We start from the raw sequence: 22,660 nt of genomic DNA, 5'->3' as shown, positions 1-22,660 counted from the left end.
ATATATATATATACATACATATATATATATATAAAGCTCCTTTTTTGTTATTATGCTTGTAGGGGAATTGTTGTTGTTCATAATAGTCACTATTATATATGTTGGGATTAAGATTTTTTATTATAGCTTTGTCAAAGTTCATAATAGTCACTATTATATATGTTGGGTTTTATTTTTTTTTTATTTTTTTTTAAAAAAAAAAAAAAAAAAAAAAAAGAGTTTGTATTATAGCTATTCAGGAACTCTCAAAATTCACTTGGTAAAAAAGAAAATAATAAACAAAATTAAGTATAATAGTGAATTTGTTGCATGTCTAATTTTGTAAAGTAGAATACTGGTGGAGGATAGACAAGGTTATGGTGTGTGGCAGAGAACAGAATTGGAAACGAAACCTTTTATGCGGGTGCTGGTCACCTTAAAATTAAGCAGAAGTACAATACATTTGAATATTTTGGTACTTTTAGTCCATGAATGATGAAAAAATAGATTGTGATCTTAAAAATAAATTGTCAGCAACCACTTGATAAGGAAAAATAATCTCATTCAGTAACCAAGATTTAAGACTACATATGCTAGTAGACATCTAAGTGGACATCTAAGATTCTATTAAAACAAACGACTTTTTGTGGTAGGCCGGCCAATTGATAAGACTAATTTATAATCGTTGAATTTGGTTAAAATCACAACATACAGTTTTTTATACATTTATGAACGTTGAAAAGCAGAGAATTACAGGGAGGTTTTTTTTTTTTAATCCTACTAGAGAAACACCTAAAAAAATACACATCTTAAAATAAAAAACAAGAGACTTTTTTCGGTAGGTCGGCCTACCGGTAGGGTCAATTTTTAAATATTAAATCTGATTATAATTACATCAGATTGAAAAAGTATGTAAAATAAACAGTTTTTGATAAAATTTGACTGTTGAAAAATAAAGCACTTAGGGTTCGTTTAGTTCGCTGATTCGAGTTTTTAATTCGAGTTAAGATGTGATGTTATGTGAGAGCTTTTTACTGTAGCAAAAAAGTTAGATGTGACTGTTTCTGAGAGCTTTTTAATGTAGCAAAACTCGATTTCTAAACTCGAATCGGCAAAGTGAACGGGGCCTTAATAATTCATTTTTTTCCAATCCTACCAAAAAAAAACTCCTAAAATAAAATTTGCATCATTACTAAAAAATTTTACATCTCAAGTTTCTCTCTCTCAGAGAAGAGAGATCCGGTGATATTTACACTAAAAAGTCGATCTCAGTATCGTTGCCAACACACAGGACATTTAACATTTTTCACATGGTACTACTTCTCTTGTTTCGTTACAAGTTATTAGCTTGCACTATTAGCAAACGAGGGGCCAAAACTCTGCTGCAGAAAAGTGTAAGCAACACAAATCCAATTAGTACAAAACAAAAGACAAGTACCACCCTAAGATCAATCATAGATTCTCAACAAACGACATTCTCGGGTGTGATAACTCTATATAATAGAATTATTTTACTTTTAATGTTGTATAAAAATCAGTTTAGTTCTTGAGATTTTAATTTATTTTTATGTGTTTTTTTGTTAGTTTTAATTTATTTTGTTTTATTTTAGTTTTATTTGAATTTTCTTTAATTTTGTGTGCTTTTATTTTATTTCATTATATTTTATTTCATTATATTTTATTTTTATTTTTATTTTTATCTTAGTAGGATTTAAAATTTAGAGCGAAATTTGGACCCTGTAATCAGCCGCTCCATGCCAGTTTGGATGCGCCACGTGGCATCTTGTCGGCGGCAGAATTCCAGCACCCTCCTCTTCTCGCCGCGTGTCGCCAGAGGGCACCCATCAAGGCAGAGAAGAGAAGAGAAGAGAAGAAAAGAAAAGAAATGAAATGAAATGAATAGATATATAAAAATAATAAGATAATGATAACAGGGATTAGGTGAATAATTCTTATCAAGACCATGGGCCTTCTGCACCTACTCCAAAACTTTGCAGCACCATTGCATTGGGCTCACCTGCAACGAAAGGCCCATAAATAGGCCACTTCCCCTACTCAGGAGGACATTTTCCCATTGGCATCCACTTGCCATGCTGTAAACCTAAATCTAAACCGCTAACTCTAGAGGGGGGTTTAAAACATTAAAAATAGAGGAAAAGTGAGCGAAAGGCCCAGTATGATATAATTTTTTAAAACTGATAAATAAATGAAAGTACAGGCCCGAACGAATTAGTGGGAACCAAACACCTTTTTAACTGAAAGGTAAATAAACTTAAATTCCATATTAAAGGCAACTAGCAAGTAATTTAAGTAATTAAATTACTTACAACCAATGCAAGGCCAAACACCACCTAAGTGGCATGTCCGGATTTTGAGTTCCGTCCCCAAGGATACGATCTCCACATCCTGTCTAGGCCATCAGTGGGCTTACAAGTTTCCAAGATAAGGATACGATCTCTATATCATGTCTAGGCCATCAGTGGGCTTACTAGTTCGTAAGATATCATATCTTAAGAAAATATTCATTAAAACTTTAAATCGGTTCATTATAAGATCAATAGCAATAATCAAGTTACTGTCTTAAAATATCTTTCTTTATCAAACATGTCTTATCTTTAAAAATATTTACATAGGTCAAAACACTTTAAAACAAGCTAACAAGAATATGGACAAGAATATCCTACCTCTTGGATATCAAACCTATGGCTAATTTCTCATCACCCTAGCATCTGCTTTCCTTAAAACTTTAATATTCAATCTTCTCCACTAGCTTTATCACAAAAGTAATATTTTAGGATATAATTCTCATTCCTAAAACGAATCAAGCTCAATCATGTCTAGGTGCTTCCTATTAGTGTGCCTTGACTCAATTCAAGTTTAACAAATAACTTCACAATTCAATTTGGAGTTCTTTAAAATTGAGATTCAATTCAATAGTTTGGTTTTTCCCTCTTTAAATTTCGGCTTAAAACGAGTTTTTAAAGAAATTTTGACAGCATACCGACAAAAATGAGGAAAATACCAAACCTGCAATTTAAGTTCAATTCGAAAACAAATCCTCAAGAAATCATCAAAACCAGTTCCCAAACACTTCAATAAGTTCAATAACTGAAAACCCTCAAATTTAATCTAAGTTCAACCACAATTTATTCAAATCTAAACCCTAACTAAAATTTATCAAATCTAACTAAAATCAAACTTTCTCAAGTTTAAAATTCAAATCAAATAATGGGTTTCAAGGGGTTTAACCTCAATTTGGTTGATGGGGCCGTTCTCTCTCTTTTCTCTTTTTTTTGTTCTTTCTGCTTCGGCAGGAGCAACCAAGAGATGGAAAGAGAGAGGGAAAATGAGCGAAAGAGGCCGGCGAGAGAGGGAAAGGGAAAGGGAAAGGTGGCCAGCGGTGGGAGAAAAGGGGAGAGGGGAAACCGACAGTGGAGGATCAGAGGAGAGAGAGGGAAGAGAAAAAGAAAGAAAGAGAAGGGGGAGAAAGAGTAGCTGCGGCAGGGAAGAGAGAAGAAGAGAAAAGGATATAAAGAAAAGAAAATGAGGAGAGAGAAAAGGAAAAGAAAGAAAAATGAAAAATGAAGAAGAAAAAGAAAAGGGAATTGAAAATTTTTAAAAATATACAGTAAATGTTGTTTAGAGGAAAAGTAAAAGTAAATGTATTTTCAAAATTGAATACATAAAATTTTTTAATAACATGATTAATTAAGAAAAACTAATACTAGGCACATTAATCAATCACAACCTGTTTAATTCTTCAAGTTGTTACAAGTTATCATCTTAATTGGTTGCTATGTATAATTCATAATCCCGTTCTTGGTAAATAAATTAATGTGATTAATTTATTCGTGCATTAATTAATATAATCTATAGAGTATCTCAAAAATTTTATGAAAGTTTTTATTATACAAGATACGAGTAGTTTCCGCATCCGAAATCGTTTCAGAAACTAACAACTTGGACCTCTAAAAGCAAATGTTGGGGGTCCAAATAAAAAAGAAATGTATATCTTCCGAAACTTTTTGTGCAAATAACCCTTTCTTCTTTTTAAATATCTAACTAATATTTTTTTATATTTATTCTTTCTATTCATAAACTAAGCCTTTTTTATAATTTATTCATAATTCACGTTTTAAAAAGAAATTCAATTACAACTCAATGCATGCATAGCAGATATATCAACTATATAAATATCCAAAATTCTATATCCTTATCTACATATTGTTGTACGTATCATATGCTATAAAAATTTCACTCAGAACTCAATATTTGCATAGCAGGTACCTAAACTAGTTTTAGGAAAAGTATTTAAGTTGGGTATATTGCAGGAGAATATTCTAAAATAATATTTTAGGAAACATATTTAAGTTGGGTATATTAAGGAGACGTTTAGTTCATGAATTAAAATCATGTGGTTAGAACCATTTTCAATTTACGTGTATTTTTTTATGAGAGATAACACTGTAACGAACTATGAACTATGATTCACATTTTCAATGTCTATTATTTTAAGGCAAGCTGTACCCGCTATTATTACTGCTGCCTAATTTGCTAAAATTCAAAGCGCAACAAGTAACCTTTACCTACCCCCCTAATCTCTATTAGGGAAAGAAACGAGGAGGAGAGAAAAAAAGAGTGAGTTGGCCAGAATTCGGAGACCGTTTCGGGCGTGTCATTGGACTTCTGGTCCTAAAATTTAGTTATGAGGCTCGTATCGTTGTGCGTTTTTCAATGGTTGTAACTGTGTTTAGCGGGGTGACTTCGTTAGAGCGAATTTACTTTCGTTTAGGAGATGAAATCTAGACGGCTTGGAGGCGTTCTTTGACGCATTTCTCATACGGTGTTTGTTCTCTTTTGGTGTTTTGTTCTGAACGAGAGGTGGTGGTGTCGGCTCGATGGATCGAAAGCTTCCATTGATAGTAGTGGTTTTAAAAAGAGCCTTATGCATACTTAAATTAACGCGTCCAGGAAGTTTTTTAATATTAGGTCTCGTTTTGCATATCTTCCTTGTGCTTCATCAGAATTTACTCATAGAGCTAGTTTTTATCGAGTGTTTTGTATTGTGTACGACGGAGTTATCCACATTATTATTAGTGTATGTAAGACTTTTTAATTGAATTAAATTTTACCTTAAAAGAAAAAACCAAACTACTATAAATCAAAGTTGAAGTAATAATCTACCAAGAAAAAGGGTTCAGGAACGAAAGTGGCTATTATTTTTGAACAAAAATCATACAAAATTTTATACTAACAAGAGGCAAAATTTAGTTTATAAGAATTGAGAATCTTAAGACTAAGATTAATTAAAACAATTTCTTTTTACTTATTCTTTCCGTTTTTTTGAGATGTGAAATTAATTGGAAATTTTGGGAGTGGTATTTTTCATATAGTAGAGCTCGTTCGTCAATGCTGCAGAAAAAAGATGCTCTCTTATCCAATGTCATTACTTAGGTAAGTTTGGTCCGTTAGTTTAGATATGAAAAGGAAAAAAAAATAAAAAAATAAAAAAATAGTAAATATAACGGACAATCTTGACTGTTAAGCTCTGGAATGACTACTCAAAAAGGAGGAAATTGGATTAAAAAAATTGCAACTATTTACAATTAGTAAAACTTTTAGGGGACGTTTGATAATAGAATTCATATTATGACTTTGAAATCCGTCGAACCAAAACAACCTCTAAGTTTAAAGTCTAAAACAAAATCCATTTTTCATATGGATCTAAGAGAAACCCAGGGACAGAGAATTTCCACTTTGCCATTCTTCTTCGTATTCCATTGAGCTCTGATATTGAGATTTTAGGGCACAAAAAGAGGAGAGATGCTTAAGTTGCAGAGAAATGCTCCTAAAGCGGGTCGTTTTTTCTTCAACAGAAATGGTGGTATTTGCAACGGCATTGGAGGTATGTTTTCTCCTTCGTCCACTCTTTCTCAAAATCATTCTCAACCGTCTCCAACCAACAAAAGCCATGGAGGAAGCGCTGAAATAACAACTCTTAAAGATGCTTTGAATTTGTTTGATGAAATGCTCCAAATGCGCCCTCTGCCTTCTGTCGTTCGTTTCAATCAATTGTTGGGGAAAATTGCCAAAACGAAACATTATTATGCTGTTATTTCAAAATACAACGAAATGATTCTTCTAGGAATCATGGCTGATGTTTATACTCTCAACAATGTAATCAATTGCTTCTGTCATCTAAATCAGATGGGCTTCAGTTTATCTGTTTTGGGGAAATTAATCAAATCTGGATATGAACCAGACGCTGTGACGCTGACTTCTCTAATGAAAGGGTTTTTGCTCCGAGGAAAGGTTGACGATGCGGAAGAATGCTTTCGCAAAATGACTAGTGGAGGTTGTAAGCCTGATGTCATTACTTACACCACATTGCTAAATGTTTTTTGTAAATCAGGCAATACTACTGCAGCTGTTCAGTTGCTGAGGAACATGGAAAAAGAAGAAAACCTTAAGCCTGACATAGTTGCCTATAATACAGTTATCAACGGCTTTTGCAAGCACAAACTAATTGATGATGCTTTGAATCTTTTCTCAAAAATGATTGACAAAGGTGTCTCTCCAAACGTTGTTACTTATAACACGTTGATTCATGGTGCGTGCACGTTAAGCCATCAAGAAGAGGTTTTGAGGTTATTTAAGGAGATGGTAGGTCGAAATATCACCCCTAATGCACACAGTTTCAGTGTCTTCGTTGATATGCTAAGCAAAAAGGGGATGGTTGCCGATGCACAACATGTGATGGTGATTATGGAACAAAAAGGCTTCAAACCTAATGTGGTAACCTATAGTTCACTTATGGATGGTTATTGCTTGCGAGGAGAAATGGATGAGGCAAGGAAAATATTTGATATGATGCTTGACAAAGGTTGTGAAAATGATCTTCATGGTTATAGCATTTTGATCAATGGTTATTGCCAAAATAGGAGGATAGACCAGGCCCTTAGTCTATTTGAAGAAATGCCATCCAAGGGACTTATTCCAAACATTGTAACTTGCAACTCTCTTATTGGCGGCTTCTGTAAAGTAGGGAAAACCCAGGCTGCTTGGGAGCTAATTTGCAAGATGCAAGATTGTGGTCCGATTCCTAATATTCGAACATATAGTATTTTACTTGATGGTCTATGCAACAATGGACAACATGAAGACGCGGTGTCATTATTTCAAGATATGGAAGAGAAGAAGTTACCAATTAATATCGTGATCTACAATATCCTCATTGGAGGGTTGTGTAAAGCTGGCAATTTGGTCGCTGCAAAGGATCTCTTTTCCCAATTACCATCCAAAGGCCTTCAACCTAATTCCATAACATATCGCATAATGATCAGTGGACTTCTTCGTGGAGGCCTAACGGATGAAGCCACAAGCTTACACAAACAAATGGAAGAAAATGGATGCCCTGCAAACAGTTCTACTTATAATTTAATGATCCGAGGATCTGTCCTTAATCACGATCCATCAAGAGTTGTGCAACTTGCCAATGAAATGGAGGAACGGGATGTCTCTATGGATGCTTCAACTGTAGATATATTTGTTGATTTAATTTCCAGTGGGAAATTAGATCCTTCTATGCGATCAATGTTCCAAAAGGATTTGTGAGGTGCAAGTCATGTCAAAAGGGTTTTAGCAAGGGAGAAAATCTTTGTAAGCGTATTTATTATAACTCGGAACTTGCTCTGAATTTTAGTGCCGTTGATATTTCATATTGTATTGATTGTAAAAGATTTATTTCCGATTAAGATGTTGATTGGGGGCAGAAACTACCAAGTATTTATATGTAATCAATTTTTCTGAAACTTCTCCTTTTGATAAGCTGTCTGAAAGACTTGTTAGTTGTTAGCTGCTACAAACTCTAAGTGTTGGTTCTATTAGAGAACTCCTTGAATCCGCATTGAAAAACAAATTAGTTTTGTTTTTTTTTTTTTATTCTGCTCAATTTTGTCATTGCCTTTGCTTAAAGAAATGATTTATGGATGTTAGAAATTTCACCATTCAATCATTCAAGAACGTAAAACTAGTGTAAGGGGGTGGGCAATTTGAGAATTCCAATTTTTTATTTTTTGTTTATTATTATTTTTTTTCATTTTTTTATGAGGTAGATATTCGAACATTGGTTTAATACGCTAGTTGTTTTAGAGGTACCAATTTTAGCAAGTCTGATTCTGGTATCTTCAAATAGTAAATGTAGGACTTTGATTCCAGTTGATGGAATTGCAACTTTGTTTCTAGATGATTTTGTAGCAATTATTGTAATTTCTTTCCTCAGATGATTGTTTATTTTGCCTATGACATCACTACCAAGTTGTGTGTAGAGAAAAGGAATAAATTCAGTTTTTTGGACAGTGTTCGGAAGAAAAATTCTTCATTTGTCAGCGTTTTTTTTTTTTTTTTTTGGTTGTCCAAGAGTTTTTCATCTGTGAGTTTCTCGTTAGAAGGATTTTTTTTTTTTCTTCCCAAAATTTAAATGAGAGAAACATCTCTTTCTTTATTTTTGGAAAACATGTTGGATGCTTTTGCTTTTACTCCTGTTTGAGATAAGCGAGTTGGCTTTTGGCTTATAAGTCTTCTCATTCCCAATTTCATGGACCTTCTCTGTTTACTAATGCTTTTGTCCCCATTCAGCTTTTGTAGGGTTGGTTACTTGTTGATGGTAGAATTTATACTCGCAGAGAATAAGGCCTCATATCTTCTTGATTGAATTTCTAAGCGGAGACCAATTGGATGTAGCGACAAATTTGTTGGAAGAAATGAAAGAAAATGGATACCCTCTAGGCAGTTTACTAATTAAATTATGCAAAGGGGTCTTTCTGCAGGTGCTTTGAAACGTAGAATTGTTTCTTTACTTGATACAAAAGGTTTTATGAGCTGTTTATGTGTCCTTGAAAGGTTTACTTGTTATTACATGAAAAACTAGTTATGTTTTATTGTTCAAGATATGGCTGCAGAAAAGAGAACTACAGCTTTGAATATTTATCTTTCATGATTTTATACTCCGGCTGGCTACTTCTTGAAACAAGGTTTAATGTGGTTAATAGTTTTGTTTTGTTTCAGCAGATGTTTTGCTTTGTAGCTTTCAGGTACTTGTCTGTGTTTTTCTTTTATTCTTTTTTTCGGTGAAAGCTTCAACTATAGAAGTTAGTTGGTATGTAAGCGCGAATTAGATTTTTCTGCATTGACAGTTGACACAAAATCTTCCATAAGGTGGGCTCAAAAATAAAATAAAATAAAATAAAAAACCTTCCATAAGGTAAATCGAAAGTGTCGAAAACACTTATCATACCACATGTCTGTCCATGGAAGAATTTATTTTTTTTCTTTTGCTTCTACTCTTTACAGTTTCAGAATAGAGACTTAGGCTTAGTTTAGTAGTGCTGTGAATTTTAAAAAAATTGTTTTTAACTGTGCTGAAAGGAGAAGCAATTGTTACAAGAAGCAGCTAGGTATTTAGTAAAATGTAATTACACTAGCTGTGATGGTTTTAAAATTAGTGTAATAGCGTTTAGTAAATTTTGAGGCTGAATTGTTATGGGTATGTAAAATGATAAAAATAGACATTTGTATGAAACTTAAATATATATAATTGTTTTTTTTTTTACATTGTCATCTGATTGATTCTCTTCATAAACGAAAACATCTGAATTATTCTCGACCCTTTGAAAATGTCGATCACGCTTATCATGCTTCCTAATGTAGTTGCTTCGCAAATGAAATTTGAATAGAATATCAAAAATTCTACCTTTTTGTTTTGCGGATTCGAATTGAAAATTATAGTTAAAAATGGATTTATGTGAAAAAAAAAAGTTAAAAATGAATTTATGTGAAAGAAAACATTATAATAAGAAGTTTTGAGTTGTAATTTTCCCAAGTACGAGTTGAAATTTGAATTGTCGAATGAACGTCTTTGCAAAGGGCTCTTTAGTCAATCATTATGGTTACTAGAGGGCAACCTAATCTCTTGATCAAAAGCAAGGCTACAACATTTTAGGCACATGTAGTGGAATGATTTAAAAGAAAGCTCCAATGAAAGGCTCTAGTGATAGGCATACCACTAATAGAAGTAACACAAACATCCAGAAAAGAAAATTATACATTAAGGATAGAAACTGAAGTTGAATGACAAAATAAGTAAAGAGCCGTCTCCAATCTATCAACAATATTAGAAACTTAAACTGCTCTGAATATCTCTAAATTGATTGAAAACGGATGGACAAAGATCCAAATGACTGAACAACTAAATTCATCACAAAATTGCAAACTCAGTATCACATGTTGCTTAGGCACTCTGTTTCTTCAGCTTTGCAAGCTCTTGTCGAGTAAGTCCAACTTTCTTCAAATACACAAGGCCTTTTGTTAGCATGGTAAACGGCATGCAAAAGGCTAAAGAAATGAAATTTTTAAAAGTTGACAGGAAAGACAAGTTGCATTCTATCAAAGAGAACAATATTTGAACCATCAATGGACAGAAACATAAAGTAAAGCAAACATAAAGACATGAACGACCAACGGTTAGAGCGACCAAATCAGAAGTATCTCAACGCATTGGTATTGATAATCCAAGTCTTAATTGCAACCTACTCAATGGATCCCCCCGGGCAATGCTCTAATAATATATGGTTCTCATTTTCGAACAAAAAAAATACCAATTAAAGAACTTACAAATGGTACCAATACAAACCTTGATCTTTGCCAACATGAGCTTGAACCTATCGAAGTCGTTGAGTGATGCCCTTCTCTTCTGAACAATCAATTTTCTTCCCCAAGAGCTGTTCTCCCACTTCTTCTTCACATCTGTCAAGTTGCCAACACATACATTAACACCAGACAGAGGTGTGTGACAGACCACAAGTTCACAACTCTCTTTTTCTTTTCAATTTAAGAACATACCGGCAGCTTCCATAGCCGCAAGAAGTTCCTTTTTCTTAGGGACCCTCTTGATGTCAATCGTAATGTCAGTGAGGGAAAGTCTCTTGAAGTTCATTTGAGACCTCACGGTGTCAGGAGCATCAACAAGAGCCTGCAACGAGGACTTATGCAGATTCAACATAACATCGAATAGTAAAACCTTCAGGACATGTGAGTAGCAATAAAAATGCTCAAAGTCTGACATACAAATTTATAAGTACACGATAAATACAGAACACTTCTAATACGCTTCCAATTTTCAACAAATAAAACCATCAAAATAAGATTATTTTTAGCCCTGTCAAAGATAAATACAATCCCCAAAAAAAGCTAATAAAGGGTTGAGAAATCATATTGAAAGGATTTTATAATGTTATTTCTACTGCTCAAACTTGAATTTTGAGCAAATAAACTTCTCAAAAAAATTTATAATCTTCATCCAAAGTATACAGTAAAAGGCCAAAATGCATAAACAATTACCTACGGACTAACGTTAGCAGTAAAACTCGAAAAATAACTCAATACCCATAATCTGTAAAACCCTAGCCACAAAAAATCAGAACCAAATCCAGAGTTGCACTAAATATCGAGTACTTACAGAGGCTTACCTCTTGATCTGATAAGGTAGAGAACGGGTAGTCGGAGGAGGAGATGGGAGACTGGCAAATCGACAATCGCAATTAATTATTTTCCTCTCCCAGAGTCAATACCAAACTAAGCCTTAGGCTTTTGGCTTATTACAAGTCTTCTCTCATTCTATATTGGTTGTAACTTCTCTGTTCACTAACATGCATGTACCCTCTAGACAATTTCATTTATAATTTGATGAACTAAATATTCGTCCTTAATTATGATGAGATACCCAAACTAGTAAAGTTTACAAATGAAATGGCAGAAAGTGGTTTTTCTACAGAAACTTCATCTGTGGAATTATTTCTTCCTTTGGTAACTATATCTTATCAATTGTAAGTTAGATTCTTTTGCTGCCATCGATACAAAAGGTGTTATAAGTTATATATGTGTGTCCTTAAAAGGTGTATTATGAAGAACTAGTTTTTTGGCTAGGATTTCACGAAAAACTAGTTCTTATTTCCATATGTTAATCCTCCTTAGAAAGAATTTATTATATTGGATGGTTGTTCTTGTAATTTTCTATCTTATAACGGGGTTTGTTATTTTTCTTTTCTATGTATTTCTTCTTTTTTTTTTTTCCTTGGCTTAGTGAAGTATATCTTACCTCTTTGCGGTTGGGTTTCAACTTTTTTTCTCTCACATAATCGTAAGGGCTTTAAATCATGGCATTCTATTAAGAAACTGAAAAATGTCGATTAAAGCTGACGAGTGAAATTTAGCTGTCAATTTTTATCATGTTCACAGAAACATCTAACAATATTCTACAGGGGAAAAAAGTAATTGTAAAATATTCTCCATTTATACTATGGATTAACTAAGGCTCCGTTCATTTCACCGATTCGAGTTTTATTACAGTAAAAAACTCTCAGAAACAGTCACATCTAACTTTTTTGTTACAGTAAAAAGCTGTCACATAAAATCACATCTCAACTCGAATTAAAAACTCAAATATGCAAAATGAACGAGACCTAAAATTGTATTACTTTCTAGTCCGTGGGCTATACGCCCACTCCATGGTTAGCCATCCTTAATGTAATTTTTCTTTCCTTTGCACTAACAAGTTCTTTATCACTCTAAAGACTTATTACACAGATCATACACCATTCCAGCCTACTTTTGTTTTCCTTCCTGATCCATGTAATGCCTCAACATAGTGCATGGTTCAATGTGATTGGATCAAAAGTCAACCAAAATGCTAAAAACCACTATGTAATTAAAGTAAAAGATCATAACAACACCACATTAAAAGTGCGTTTGTTTTAAGGGTTCCGCGTGTTTTAAATTATGGTTCTTGATTCTGTTACAGTGTTTTCCTCTCATAAAAAATTTATATTTCAAACGTTAAATTCATGTACCGTGGTTTGAACGCATGAACTAAACGGACCCTAAATGTTACATTTTGACGTGTAACAATGTTGTAATACTGCCATGTGATGTTGGAAACATGGGTTCCCTTTACAATCTCAGTAGCCACCCTGGCTTCGTCTTCTCTCCCCTAACCTCGCAAAGAGACCGACTGCGGACAAACTTGCCACCCTAACCTCGCAGATTTGGATTTTTCCTATAATCGCGGTGCCAAAAGGATTATTGGTGTCGTCTAGTTATTTGCATAGAGATCCTTTCCAGACAATTAGTGATGACAATCATATCCATAATGACTGAGCAGTGTTCTGGGGCATAGCGAGCCCCTGCATCACACAAGACATGAGGTAGGCCTGCCCCGTGTATCTTGCGCTGCTGAGAGGCTAATGGCAAAAATAGCCCGAAAATACAGTAATAGAATGAATCGATAAATTTTGGCTCTTTCCAATTCATCTTTCACATGCTTCATTCAGAAAGAAAACAAACTATGAGAAACAACACACAAGTAGTTTATTTATTTTTGCATGATATGACAAGATCAAATCTCTCTATTGATTCTGCCTTTCACAACCAACTATGAAAAAGTTTCAGTGGCCATGTGTTAAGCAAGTCAAATGGAAACATCTACTTAGAATAGCTATCTTTGATGCAATCTTAATCTAACTTGAATTTTGGATGTCAGCTGCTGAAAATCTGCATTTTGAACTCACCTTGCAATTCCTCCTGTCAACTAGGGATGAAAGTAGTGCGGTTTGGTGGTGCGGCTGTTTGAAGCATTTTTTTCAATCCGAACCGCTATTTTATTTTTTTGGAAGCTAGTCGATTTGCCTATTTGGTTCATGGGTTTAAACCCATAATTTTAATTCAGAATTCAAGTTTATGACAGATCTCATTAATGGAAAATTTTTTAATTCAAGTTTTTTGTGTAAGAAAACGTTGTAACATAACAAAAAATATGAGTTTAAACCTGTAAATCAAACGATCCCTTTGTTTTTTAACTTTTATCCGGTGGTCGTTTTTAACTTTTTTACTTAATAGGTGAAATTCCGGATGTAATTCTAAAAAAAAATATTACAAAAAAAATAATAATAATCCTTCCTTTTTTGAATAAAAAGATAGTACCTTGCTTGAGGTTACATCATGGGAAGGTTCTACGGAAGTAGCCGAATTAAGAATGGAAGGGATTTTTTCTAATATGTCTCTTTTAACTGTTAAATTTAATTAAAATTATATTAAATAAAAATATATATATATATAATAAACAGTTTTTATATAGATATGACGAAAAATTTTAAAAACTTTCAGTAGTTTTTTATTTTCTTATTTTTATTTTTTGTCCAACCAAAAAAACCCACATGAAGAAAAGCCATATTTGAGTGAATCTTTTTTAACGTTTTAGGTAATGTTTAGTTTGTTGATTCGAGTTTTTAATTTAAATTAATATGTGAATTTATGTGAGATCTTTTTACTGTAATAAAAAAGTTAAATGTGATTATTTTTAAGAGTTTTTTATTATAATAAAATTCAAATCGGTGAAATAAACGATGCCTTAAAATGTGAAATGGGAACCGGTAAGAAAAAGCACGTCACAAGAAAAAAGGTAAACAGACACTTCCATATACCATCCATAACAACTTTGATCCACTGTAAAACACAGTTATCTACAGTCAATTAAAAAGAAACTTTATTTATATATGAGTCTAAATTTTTATTTTTTATTTTTTATTAATATTTTTTGATTAATATAATTATTTATTTAAAAATATATATTAATTAAGATAAGAAATAAAAATTTAAATTCATTCAAGATATTTGTCTCTTATGAAGATAATTATGTGTCATTGACTATTATCACTATCCCTTGGGTAGAAATCACTAGGCCAAATTGTAATAATTGCTTAAAGTTAATTAACCGACGTGTCTGTCCAATTTTTCTCAGCAATGTTTCAAGTCAACGGCAAATCCATTGATTAGAGTACTAAGAACTCCATTTTCATTTTTTGCTCACGGAAATTAAAAGGCCAGGATAGAATATATTTTGGAACCAGGATGTTTCTAGTACAATGCTTGCCTGATAGTATTAAACCGTGTTACGTCTAATTAAAATCATATCGAATTAAAACACCATACAAAATAGATAATTTATAATCAAGATTTGACGGTTACAAATTAAAAACTACAGGTAACTTATTGTTTCAAGACCTACTATAGAAATCTCCCATATTGTTTAGTATAAATGCCTAAATAATTCATTTGAGCATATGCAACTGTAAACAAAATATGTTAGAGCATATGATACCAATCATAACAACTCTTTTAGGACATAATTCAAGAATTTGATCAAAGAAATGATAAGTGGAAGTTGCTAAAATTCTTGTTTAAGAAAGGAACAAAAATACTTGTATTCTAAATTGAGCTGGTCAACGGTTATGAAGAGCTTGCTTTAAGAGACCTTTTTCTTTTAACAAATGAAAAACTTCAATTTTAAGGAGATGAGTATACTTATCGGTATTGCATATTTTAAATATCGGATTAAATTATGACTAGATAGGTGAAAAATTCTATCTATGCATTAGATATAATCTAATTAAAATCTAATTTTTCTCAACCCTATTACATGGGGATTAAGTGATGAGGTTTCTTGAGAGTTTAACCAAGTTTATTTGAGAGTCAAGACTTCAGAAAGAGCTAAGAAAACACAACCAATAAAACCAAAATAGATTAACAATAATCATGTTAATTTATCAATTCATTTCAAAAGTTTATTCCATTAGGAAATGAGCCAACAATAATTTTATATTTTCACTCCCCCTCACATGTGAACTGAATGAATAATGAACAATCGTATGAGTAAATTAATTGAAAAGCCCGACACATGAACATTTGATAATAAGTCTGAAACATATTAAAGACTCAATACATTATAACAATTTAAATGAGGATAAAAGATGCAATTACGGGAATTTAAACTCAAAACCTCTCGCTCTGATACCATGTTAGTTTACTAATCCATCCTAAAAACTTAAGCTATTAGGCGGTGAGACAACAATAATTTTATGCTTTAACAAATCAAAACCACACGAGCTTTTCTTCTATGACCAAGAAAAACAGAGTCCACCAAATTTCAGCAATCTAAACACTCTAGATATAAAGTACTTCAATATTTACAGTATAGGAAACCAGCATTTAGCCAAGTATGAAGCCTTTTCTGCTAGTACTGTATATGAAGTTTGTGAAAAAGTAATCCTAGCTCAAAAAAAAACAAAAAAACCGGGGGGGTTAAAAAAAAAAAAAAAAAAAAAAAAAAAAAAAAAACATATATTTGAAAAGAAAAGGAAAAAAAAAAATCAAACATAAACTGGTTGAAGACAAATCTCAGAAAGACACTCTTGTCTCATCAACTTTCTCCACTTTGCTTCTGTTGTCAAACTGTGGGTTTCTTCATCTCAGCAGGCTTACAAAAAAGAAGGAAAGATCAAGGGGGGTAAAAGGATTCTATATAGGCTTGATTCTTTGTCTGTCATTCCTTTCTTGACATCTTGGAGCTGCAAATAAAATGATTAACCAGACTAAGCGAAAAATTCAACCAAGGCAAGCAACCGGAACTATTGATGTTCGAATCAACTAGAATGATTGCAAACCAACGTACCAAGTCCATTAGCCTCAGAGGTCCTCATGATTCGGAGCCTTTTCACCGAGCTCAAGAACATCCTAAAACACAATTAAGAAATTCACAATTCTGTAAGCAATACATAACAAAACACATAACAAACACGATAATCATGATGACAAGAACAGAAATAAAGTCAAGCAATTTCATTTTCTACTACTTACGATTTCTATGGATGGCATCGGTTATTTTTAATTATAAAGATATCATTGATTATCACATGGTTGGGAAAATAATGATAGGACTTCAAACTTTAAGCTTAACATGTTAATACCAATTGACAAGGCATGTAAGTCTTGTTTAAAAAATTATCTCGTCAATTAATACTAAATGTTACATCTACTACTGGGTTGAAAAAGCTCATAAGCCCCAAGGAGAGAAAACCTATTGAAATGGTGTTCTTCATTGGAACTACGTGCTTTACTATTACTATTATAGACTTATGTGGAAAAATAATACATGAAGAGTGGTAGCATACCCCCAAGGGACATCTCCTACAAGCATCCAATCACCATCTTTGTCTTCATAAGTGAGAACAAACTCAGAGGAACCATCCAAAAGCTTAGAAGGTTTTGTTACTTGCTCCTTCTCTCCACCTGACCATAAATAGATAATAAGCACAATGTGACTCAATACCACAAAAGACAACCAAACCAATAACATAAAAATCTTCCACGGTTAACCCGTTTGGATCGTACCCTAATCGAAATCGATACATTAATCAAACAAAACAAACCAACATAAACCAATACTAATCTTAAACATAACTAACTAAACTAACCATTCAAATTCAGAGTCATGCCGGGCCGGAAGAACATGTCCTCGAGCGTTTGTGCTAAGGTTTCATAGCAAGTGTGAGCATTCAAGTCCACTTTCCTCCCAATAGCTATTCCATCAATGTTCACTTTCACAAATCCAAGGTTCCCTAGTTCCTTAACACCAACATTTGTGTTACCACCATTGTTGGTTTTTTTATTCAGAGCAAAATCTTTGGAATTTTCCTTGTCCCCTGCAACCACCTTTTCCTCTTCAGATCTTGGCGTCTTTGCTTGGTTAACTAAGCTGTACATCCTTGAGGCTCTAATTGGTGGCCATCCCACAACCTGACTGCTTTTTCAATAAAAATCGGCAAATTTGAATTTTAACTTTTAGTAAAGTGAAAAATCAAATGTGAGGAAATATAATTTTATTGTGAAATATCACCTGTCTATAAGACAATTCTTAAAACTAAAGGGTGAAAAGGGATGAGAAAAAAATAAAATCCTTGAAGAGATAAATTCTTCTTTTTTTTTTTTTTTTTAAGGATGGAAGAGAATTCAAATAAGAAAAAGACAATAAAGGTCCATCTTCTATCTAGGGATGAAACCAAACCAGTACAGAAAATAGATTATATAAACCGTGAAAAAAATAGTCACTACTCACTAACATATAATCTCTATACATTAGAGATTACTCACTTTTGGAGAAGTGCATAATCTAATACAAGAAGATAATTTATTTCGAAATATCACCTGTATATAATTAAGACTATTCTTAAAACTAAAAATAATTTGGCACATTACATTATACATACACATCTATACACGTATAAATCTATATACATATATCATTTACAAATATTCTTCTTTTTTTTTCTTTTTTGTCCTGCTATCCTGAGTTTCCATTTCCAACTTCCAAATCATAACAGCACAAACTCAAGAACTAAAATTCTTTCTTCTCCTAACCTTTCTCAGAAACCAAAATCATTCAGAACCAAAACCAACACACACACACACATATATATATAACACTTCTTAAAAAAATAGAAGCAAAAAAAAAAAAAAAAGAAATCACCTGACAGGAGGAGAAGAAGCACCCTCTTGGGAAACAGAGTCAGCGGCTCTTTTGGTTCCGGAAACGGCACGAGAAGGGAAATCCTTGGCCGTCAAGATGCGACCGCACGTGGTTACTCTAGACTTGGCCGCATCGGGACCGGTCCTCCCGCCGAGGCTGAGGCCCAGGCCCAGCTCGAGCTCTGCCTCGGCTCCGTACGACGTCGCTTCGGACGACATGTTTTTGCTGACAACGTAATCTTCCTCGACCTTGGACGCAGGTGAAGACTCGTTGGAGGAGCTTCCGCTTCCAGAAGACGAACCCAGAAGACCCTTCAGAGTTGGTTTCATTCTAGAGAGAGAAAGAGAAGAGGAGAGAGAGAGAGAGATTGTTGTTGTTGTTTGTGGGTTTTGGGTTTTGGGAGAGAAGGGAGAGAGGGGAGGTTTATGGAGGTTTGGGAGAAGAGTGTAAAGAGAAATAGTGGTTTATGGTTATTGGACAGAGGAAGAAGAAGGGAGGAAAAAAGGAAGACAGAGAGAGAGAGGGAGAGAGAGATGGTGGAGGGAGTGATGATGATTGTGGGACCTCTGTGTCTGGGAGTGCGCCTAGCACTCTCACCACCACCCAATGAATCTTAGAAAATGGACAAATAAAAAAAAAGGGAAAAAGAATGTATTTTTTTTTACATGATCCATTTCATTAAATCCTCAAAGAAAATGTTTTCGTTGGTTTATAAAACGCATACAAACAAATTACACAAAATTTACTGATAGATCGATCATAAACGTTTTAAGGAGAGGTACCGTCATGACACATAAAGGAACCTTGTTAAATGATTGTGAGCCCGTCTAGTTTATAAGTTGACAAAAATTTAAATTTTATGAAATAAAATACTAACAAAAAAATTTAAATAGTAATTTGAACCTATGAATATGTTTTTTAGAATGAAAAAAAAATGTCCTTTTATTGTAAAATTTCTGTTGGTAGCAATTTTCATTAAATTTGTTGAGTTATTTTGTCTTTAATTTAAAAGTGGGGGATTTAAATTCATCATCCAAATCAAACTAAGCGTGAATTTATCACTAAATTACGGTTGTAACTACATGTTATTCTGATTTACTAGGATTATGATGTGATTCAAAATTGTTCTTCTAGATGGAGAATATGTTTTGCATATATATGGGAGAAAGGAGATAAGGGGATGGAAGATACGAGCATAAAATAAAGGCTAAAGTGTATGGGAGCAAGAAACAAGGGTTGGTTTGTTCTTTGTAATCACCTAAATTACAAAGATTATCTTTGTTTCAGTTTACTTTTCTTTTATTTTGTAAAAGATTATTATCTTGCTTTTAAGATGACATTAAAAATTGGAGATTGATGGTTCTTGTGTATGTTTCGAAAACAACTACATTATTTTAATTGAAATTCCGCGAAATTTGTGGTGTACATATAGGAGGCCTTCAAAGAATATTGTTTATTTTTAGTGGTTTTAATGGGATATATAAAAGAGAGATTGGAAATGATGCAAAGTTGTTTGCTTTCTTCGCTAGAATGATGGTTCTTCTCTCTTTTTGTTCTTGGTGGTATGATGGTTAATGATATAATGAACAACTTTGGACTCTTCCGAGCTATTAAATTGCACACCATGCAGGTAAATCAATGGGTGACTATTGGCATAATACACTATTATTGATCTACTCTTGTACCCTGCAAAATCATGCAAGTAAATAGTAAATAGAATAATGGTGGTATACCCTTTACAGTTATTCATTCTTATTAATAGCCAAAAACTATTCTACAACCAGCCTTCCCCCTTTTTTTTTTTTTTCCTAAACGTACCATACCGGCAATTTATCAGGCATTGAAAAACAGATAAATCAATTCGAAAGTTTAAAATTTGAGTTACTTTTATCAAATAGGACTCGGCAACAAAAGAATAAATTTTATTACTTCAAATTTTATTAGAATTATCATCCAACACAGGAAAATATGTTGTACATTGCGACCAGAATCGACGGGACAATTTGATTCATTAAGGAAATGAATTTTCCATTCAAAGTTTTGTGTTTTATAATCAAAGAGACTTTTCTCCTACATTTCTGTATGGGACAGAATTTTTTAGAAGAAATTGAGCTGTCAATTCCATTATTTCTTACTGTGTCTAAGTTCTCCTACAGATTGATTGAACTCATGGAAAAAATAGACTTTTGGGTAAGAAAAGTTTGATTTAAGATAATAACCTCTAATCTTTACTATGGTAAATAAATTAAAAAAAAAATTAAATTTTTTAAAAAAATTAAAATATTCTCCAACAAGAAAAGTGCAACCATTCAAAGGGAAAGGGGGCTCCTTTTTATGTGTCTGTCTGTCTGTCTGTCTGTGTAAAATGGATAAAGATTCAGATCTAGGGCAATTAGCATGCATTGTATAGTACCTTCTACCACCTAAAACTAAACATATACGCATTAGAGACTAAAAAAAAAAGTTTAGTTGGATATTAATGGCATTAGATAGAGATCAAGTCAGGAATACAGTAGTCTTAATTTCAGATTGTCTTTTTGGTAAGCTTTTATCATAAAAGTATATTGATTTAAGACTTTAAAAAAGTCTAAAGGTAGAGTCAATTAGAAGCAAAAGCATTAATTATTCTAATCTCTCTCGTCTCTCATTCTCTTTCCTTTTCTTTTCTTTTTCTTTTCATCTATGTGCTGTCCACTATTTAGAAGACAAACAGCACAAAACCTTGTTTTAGAAAGTTGAGACCTAAAGAGATGCATTTGACAGTGGGTGGTGGGCCCCAAAGAAAAGAATAAAAAAAGTAAATAAAAAAAAAGCTGTTTTGGAGACTAGGAGGATTCAAATCATGTGATTTGAACTATTTTTTATTTATGTAAATTTTTTATGAGAAAAAATACTGTAGCAAATCATGAATCATGATTCGAATCAAGGAACGAATCCCTTTACCAAACATCTTATTGAACATGTGTGTAACGTTTTAGTCTCAGTCGTTAGATTACAAAAATAAACAATTTTATGCATCATTTTTAGTTCTTCAATTTGAGTTTTTAATTTTAATTTGTTACAGTAAAAAGTTCTCATAAAAAATCACATTTAATTTTTTCTGCTATAATAACAAGCTCTCACAAAAAGTGTTCGAATTGAAAAATTGAATCGAAAAATTGAATTAGCCGTTGAAAAAAAAAAATTATCAAATTTTTAGTTGAAAATTTTAACAGCATCCAACGGCTAAGGCTTAAAATTTAGTTGCATTATCCATATAAATCTGGAAAAAAATGAATAATGTCTACCATAACTTCTTAGAGAAGTTATTGAGAAATTAACAGGAAAAATCGGGGTGGTTTATTTGGAGAATATTTTGATCATTATCATTATAACGTACAAGGATTAGGGGACCACAGCTAAACAATTTTGTTTGGTACAGTTAGTCTAATCAATTGATTGTTTAGGAAATAAATGATGAAAGAGAATTAATCAATGTTGTATTTGCATTAATCCCTCTCCTACTTTAGCATGCACAAAAGAAAAAGGAAAAAAGCTCTTCCTATTTTTGCTAGACCTTATTCCATGTGTTGTAAAAACTTCCTTGACATTAATGATTAAAATATTTCGTATTATCAAAAGTAATATGTCCGTTCACTTCGCTAATTCGAGTTTAGAATTTGAGTTGAGATGTGATTTTATGTGAGAGCTTTTTACTGTAGTAAAAAAGTTAGATGTGATTGTTTGTGAAAGCTTTTTACTGTAGAAAAACTCGAATTCTAAACTCGAATCAACGAAGTGAACGGAGCCTATGTGTATGTATTCAGATATAAGTAGAAGATAAAAAATAAAAAGATTGCAACTATCATATTTTTAATCAAGTTTCATTATAAATTGGGTTTTTTTTTTGTGATCTAAAAATGTATATTGATATTCAATAAATAAGAAATTTCTTCATGCTCTACAATTTAATTCTCTTTATAAATAATCAAAGAAGAACTATCCTCAAAGAAAAAGATATTATTAAATCCTTGATTAATTAATATAATTTCATGCATCTAATGACAATTAATATGATTCCATGCATTTATATACTAAAAAAATTGCCTGACTATAGTATGACAATTTAAATATGGTAGAAATTACATACACCATCTATTTTATTAAGTCCATTATTATAACTGTTTACTTTTTTGTAATATTATGTTTCTATCCACATTCTTAAATTAACCTTGTAATGTCAATTTTATTCTTTTTGTATATATTGATTTGATGATTATCATAAAG

The 22,660-nt window shown here is 32.6% G+C and overlaps 3 protein-coding genes across 3 annotated transcripts; 1 reads left to right on the top strand and 2 right to left on the bottom strand.

The window, feature by feature from the left end:
• The first annotated feature begins 5,826 nt into the window (after positions 1-5,826).
• On the top strand, positions 5,827-7,831 carry LOC21412098 (putative pentatricopeptide repeat-containing protein At1g12700, mitochondrial). Its single transcript, XM_024171357.1, has 2 exons — positions 5,827-5,884; positions 6,187-7,831. The coding sequence occupies exons 1-2, from the start codon at positions 5,858-5,860 to the stop codon at positions 7,591-7,593; spliced, it is 1,434 nt and encodes a 477-aa protein (XP_024027125.1). The 5' UTR covers positions 5,827-5,857; the 3' UTR covers positions 7,594-7,831.
• A 2,411-nt stretch (positions 7,832-10,242) lies between these two features.
• LOC112093253 (60S ribosomal protein L14-2-like) lies at positions 10,243-11,576 on the bottom strand (the record flags this gene model as incomplete). The annotated part of the gene is made up of 4 exons (XM_024171351.1): positions 10,243-10,321; positions 10,670-10,782; positions 10,879-11,008; positions 11,505-11,576. Coding segments are annotated over 4 exons (369 nt in total), but the record flags the coding sequence as incomplete, so codon positions are not given.
• A 4,638-nt stretch (positions 11,577-16,214) lies between these two features.
• LOC21394531 (auxin-responsive protein IAA13) lies at positions 16,215-18,770 on the bottom strand. The gene is made up of 5 exons (XM_024171361.1): positions 18,395-18,770; positions 17,343-17,668; positions 17,040-17,157; positions 16,541-16,602; positions 16,215-16,436 (listed from the first exon to the last, which is right to left on the bottom strand). Exons 1-5 carry the CDS (start codon positions 18,721-18,723, stop codon positions 16,387-16,389), a joined length of 885 nt encoding a protein of 294 aa, XP_024027129.1. The 5' UTR covers positions 18,724-18,770; the 3' UTR covers positions 16,215-16,386.
• Positions 18,771-22,660: the final 3,890 nt, after the last annotated feature.

This window comes from Morus notabilis, unplaced genomic scaffold, assembly GCF_000414095.1.
Source record: "Morus notabilis unplaced genomic scaffold, ASM41409v2 Scaffold542, whole genome shotgun sequence".
Taxonomy (NCBI): Eukaryota; Viridiplantae; Streptophyta; class Magnoliopsida; order Rosales; family Moraceae; genus Morus; species Morus notabilis.
Note: the sequence above shows the minus strand (reverse complement) of the source record. Positions and strands in the feature narration are given on the sequence as shown.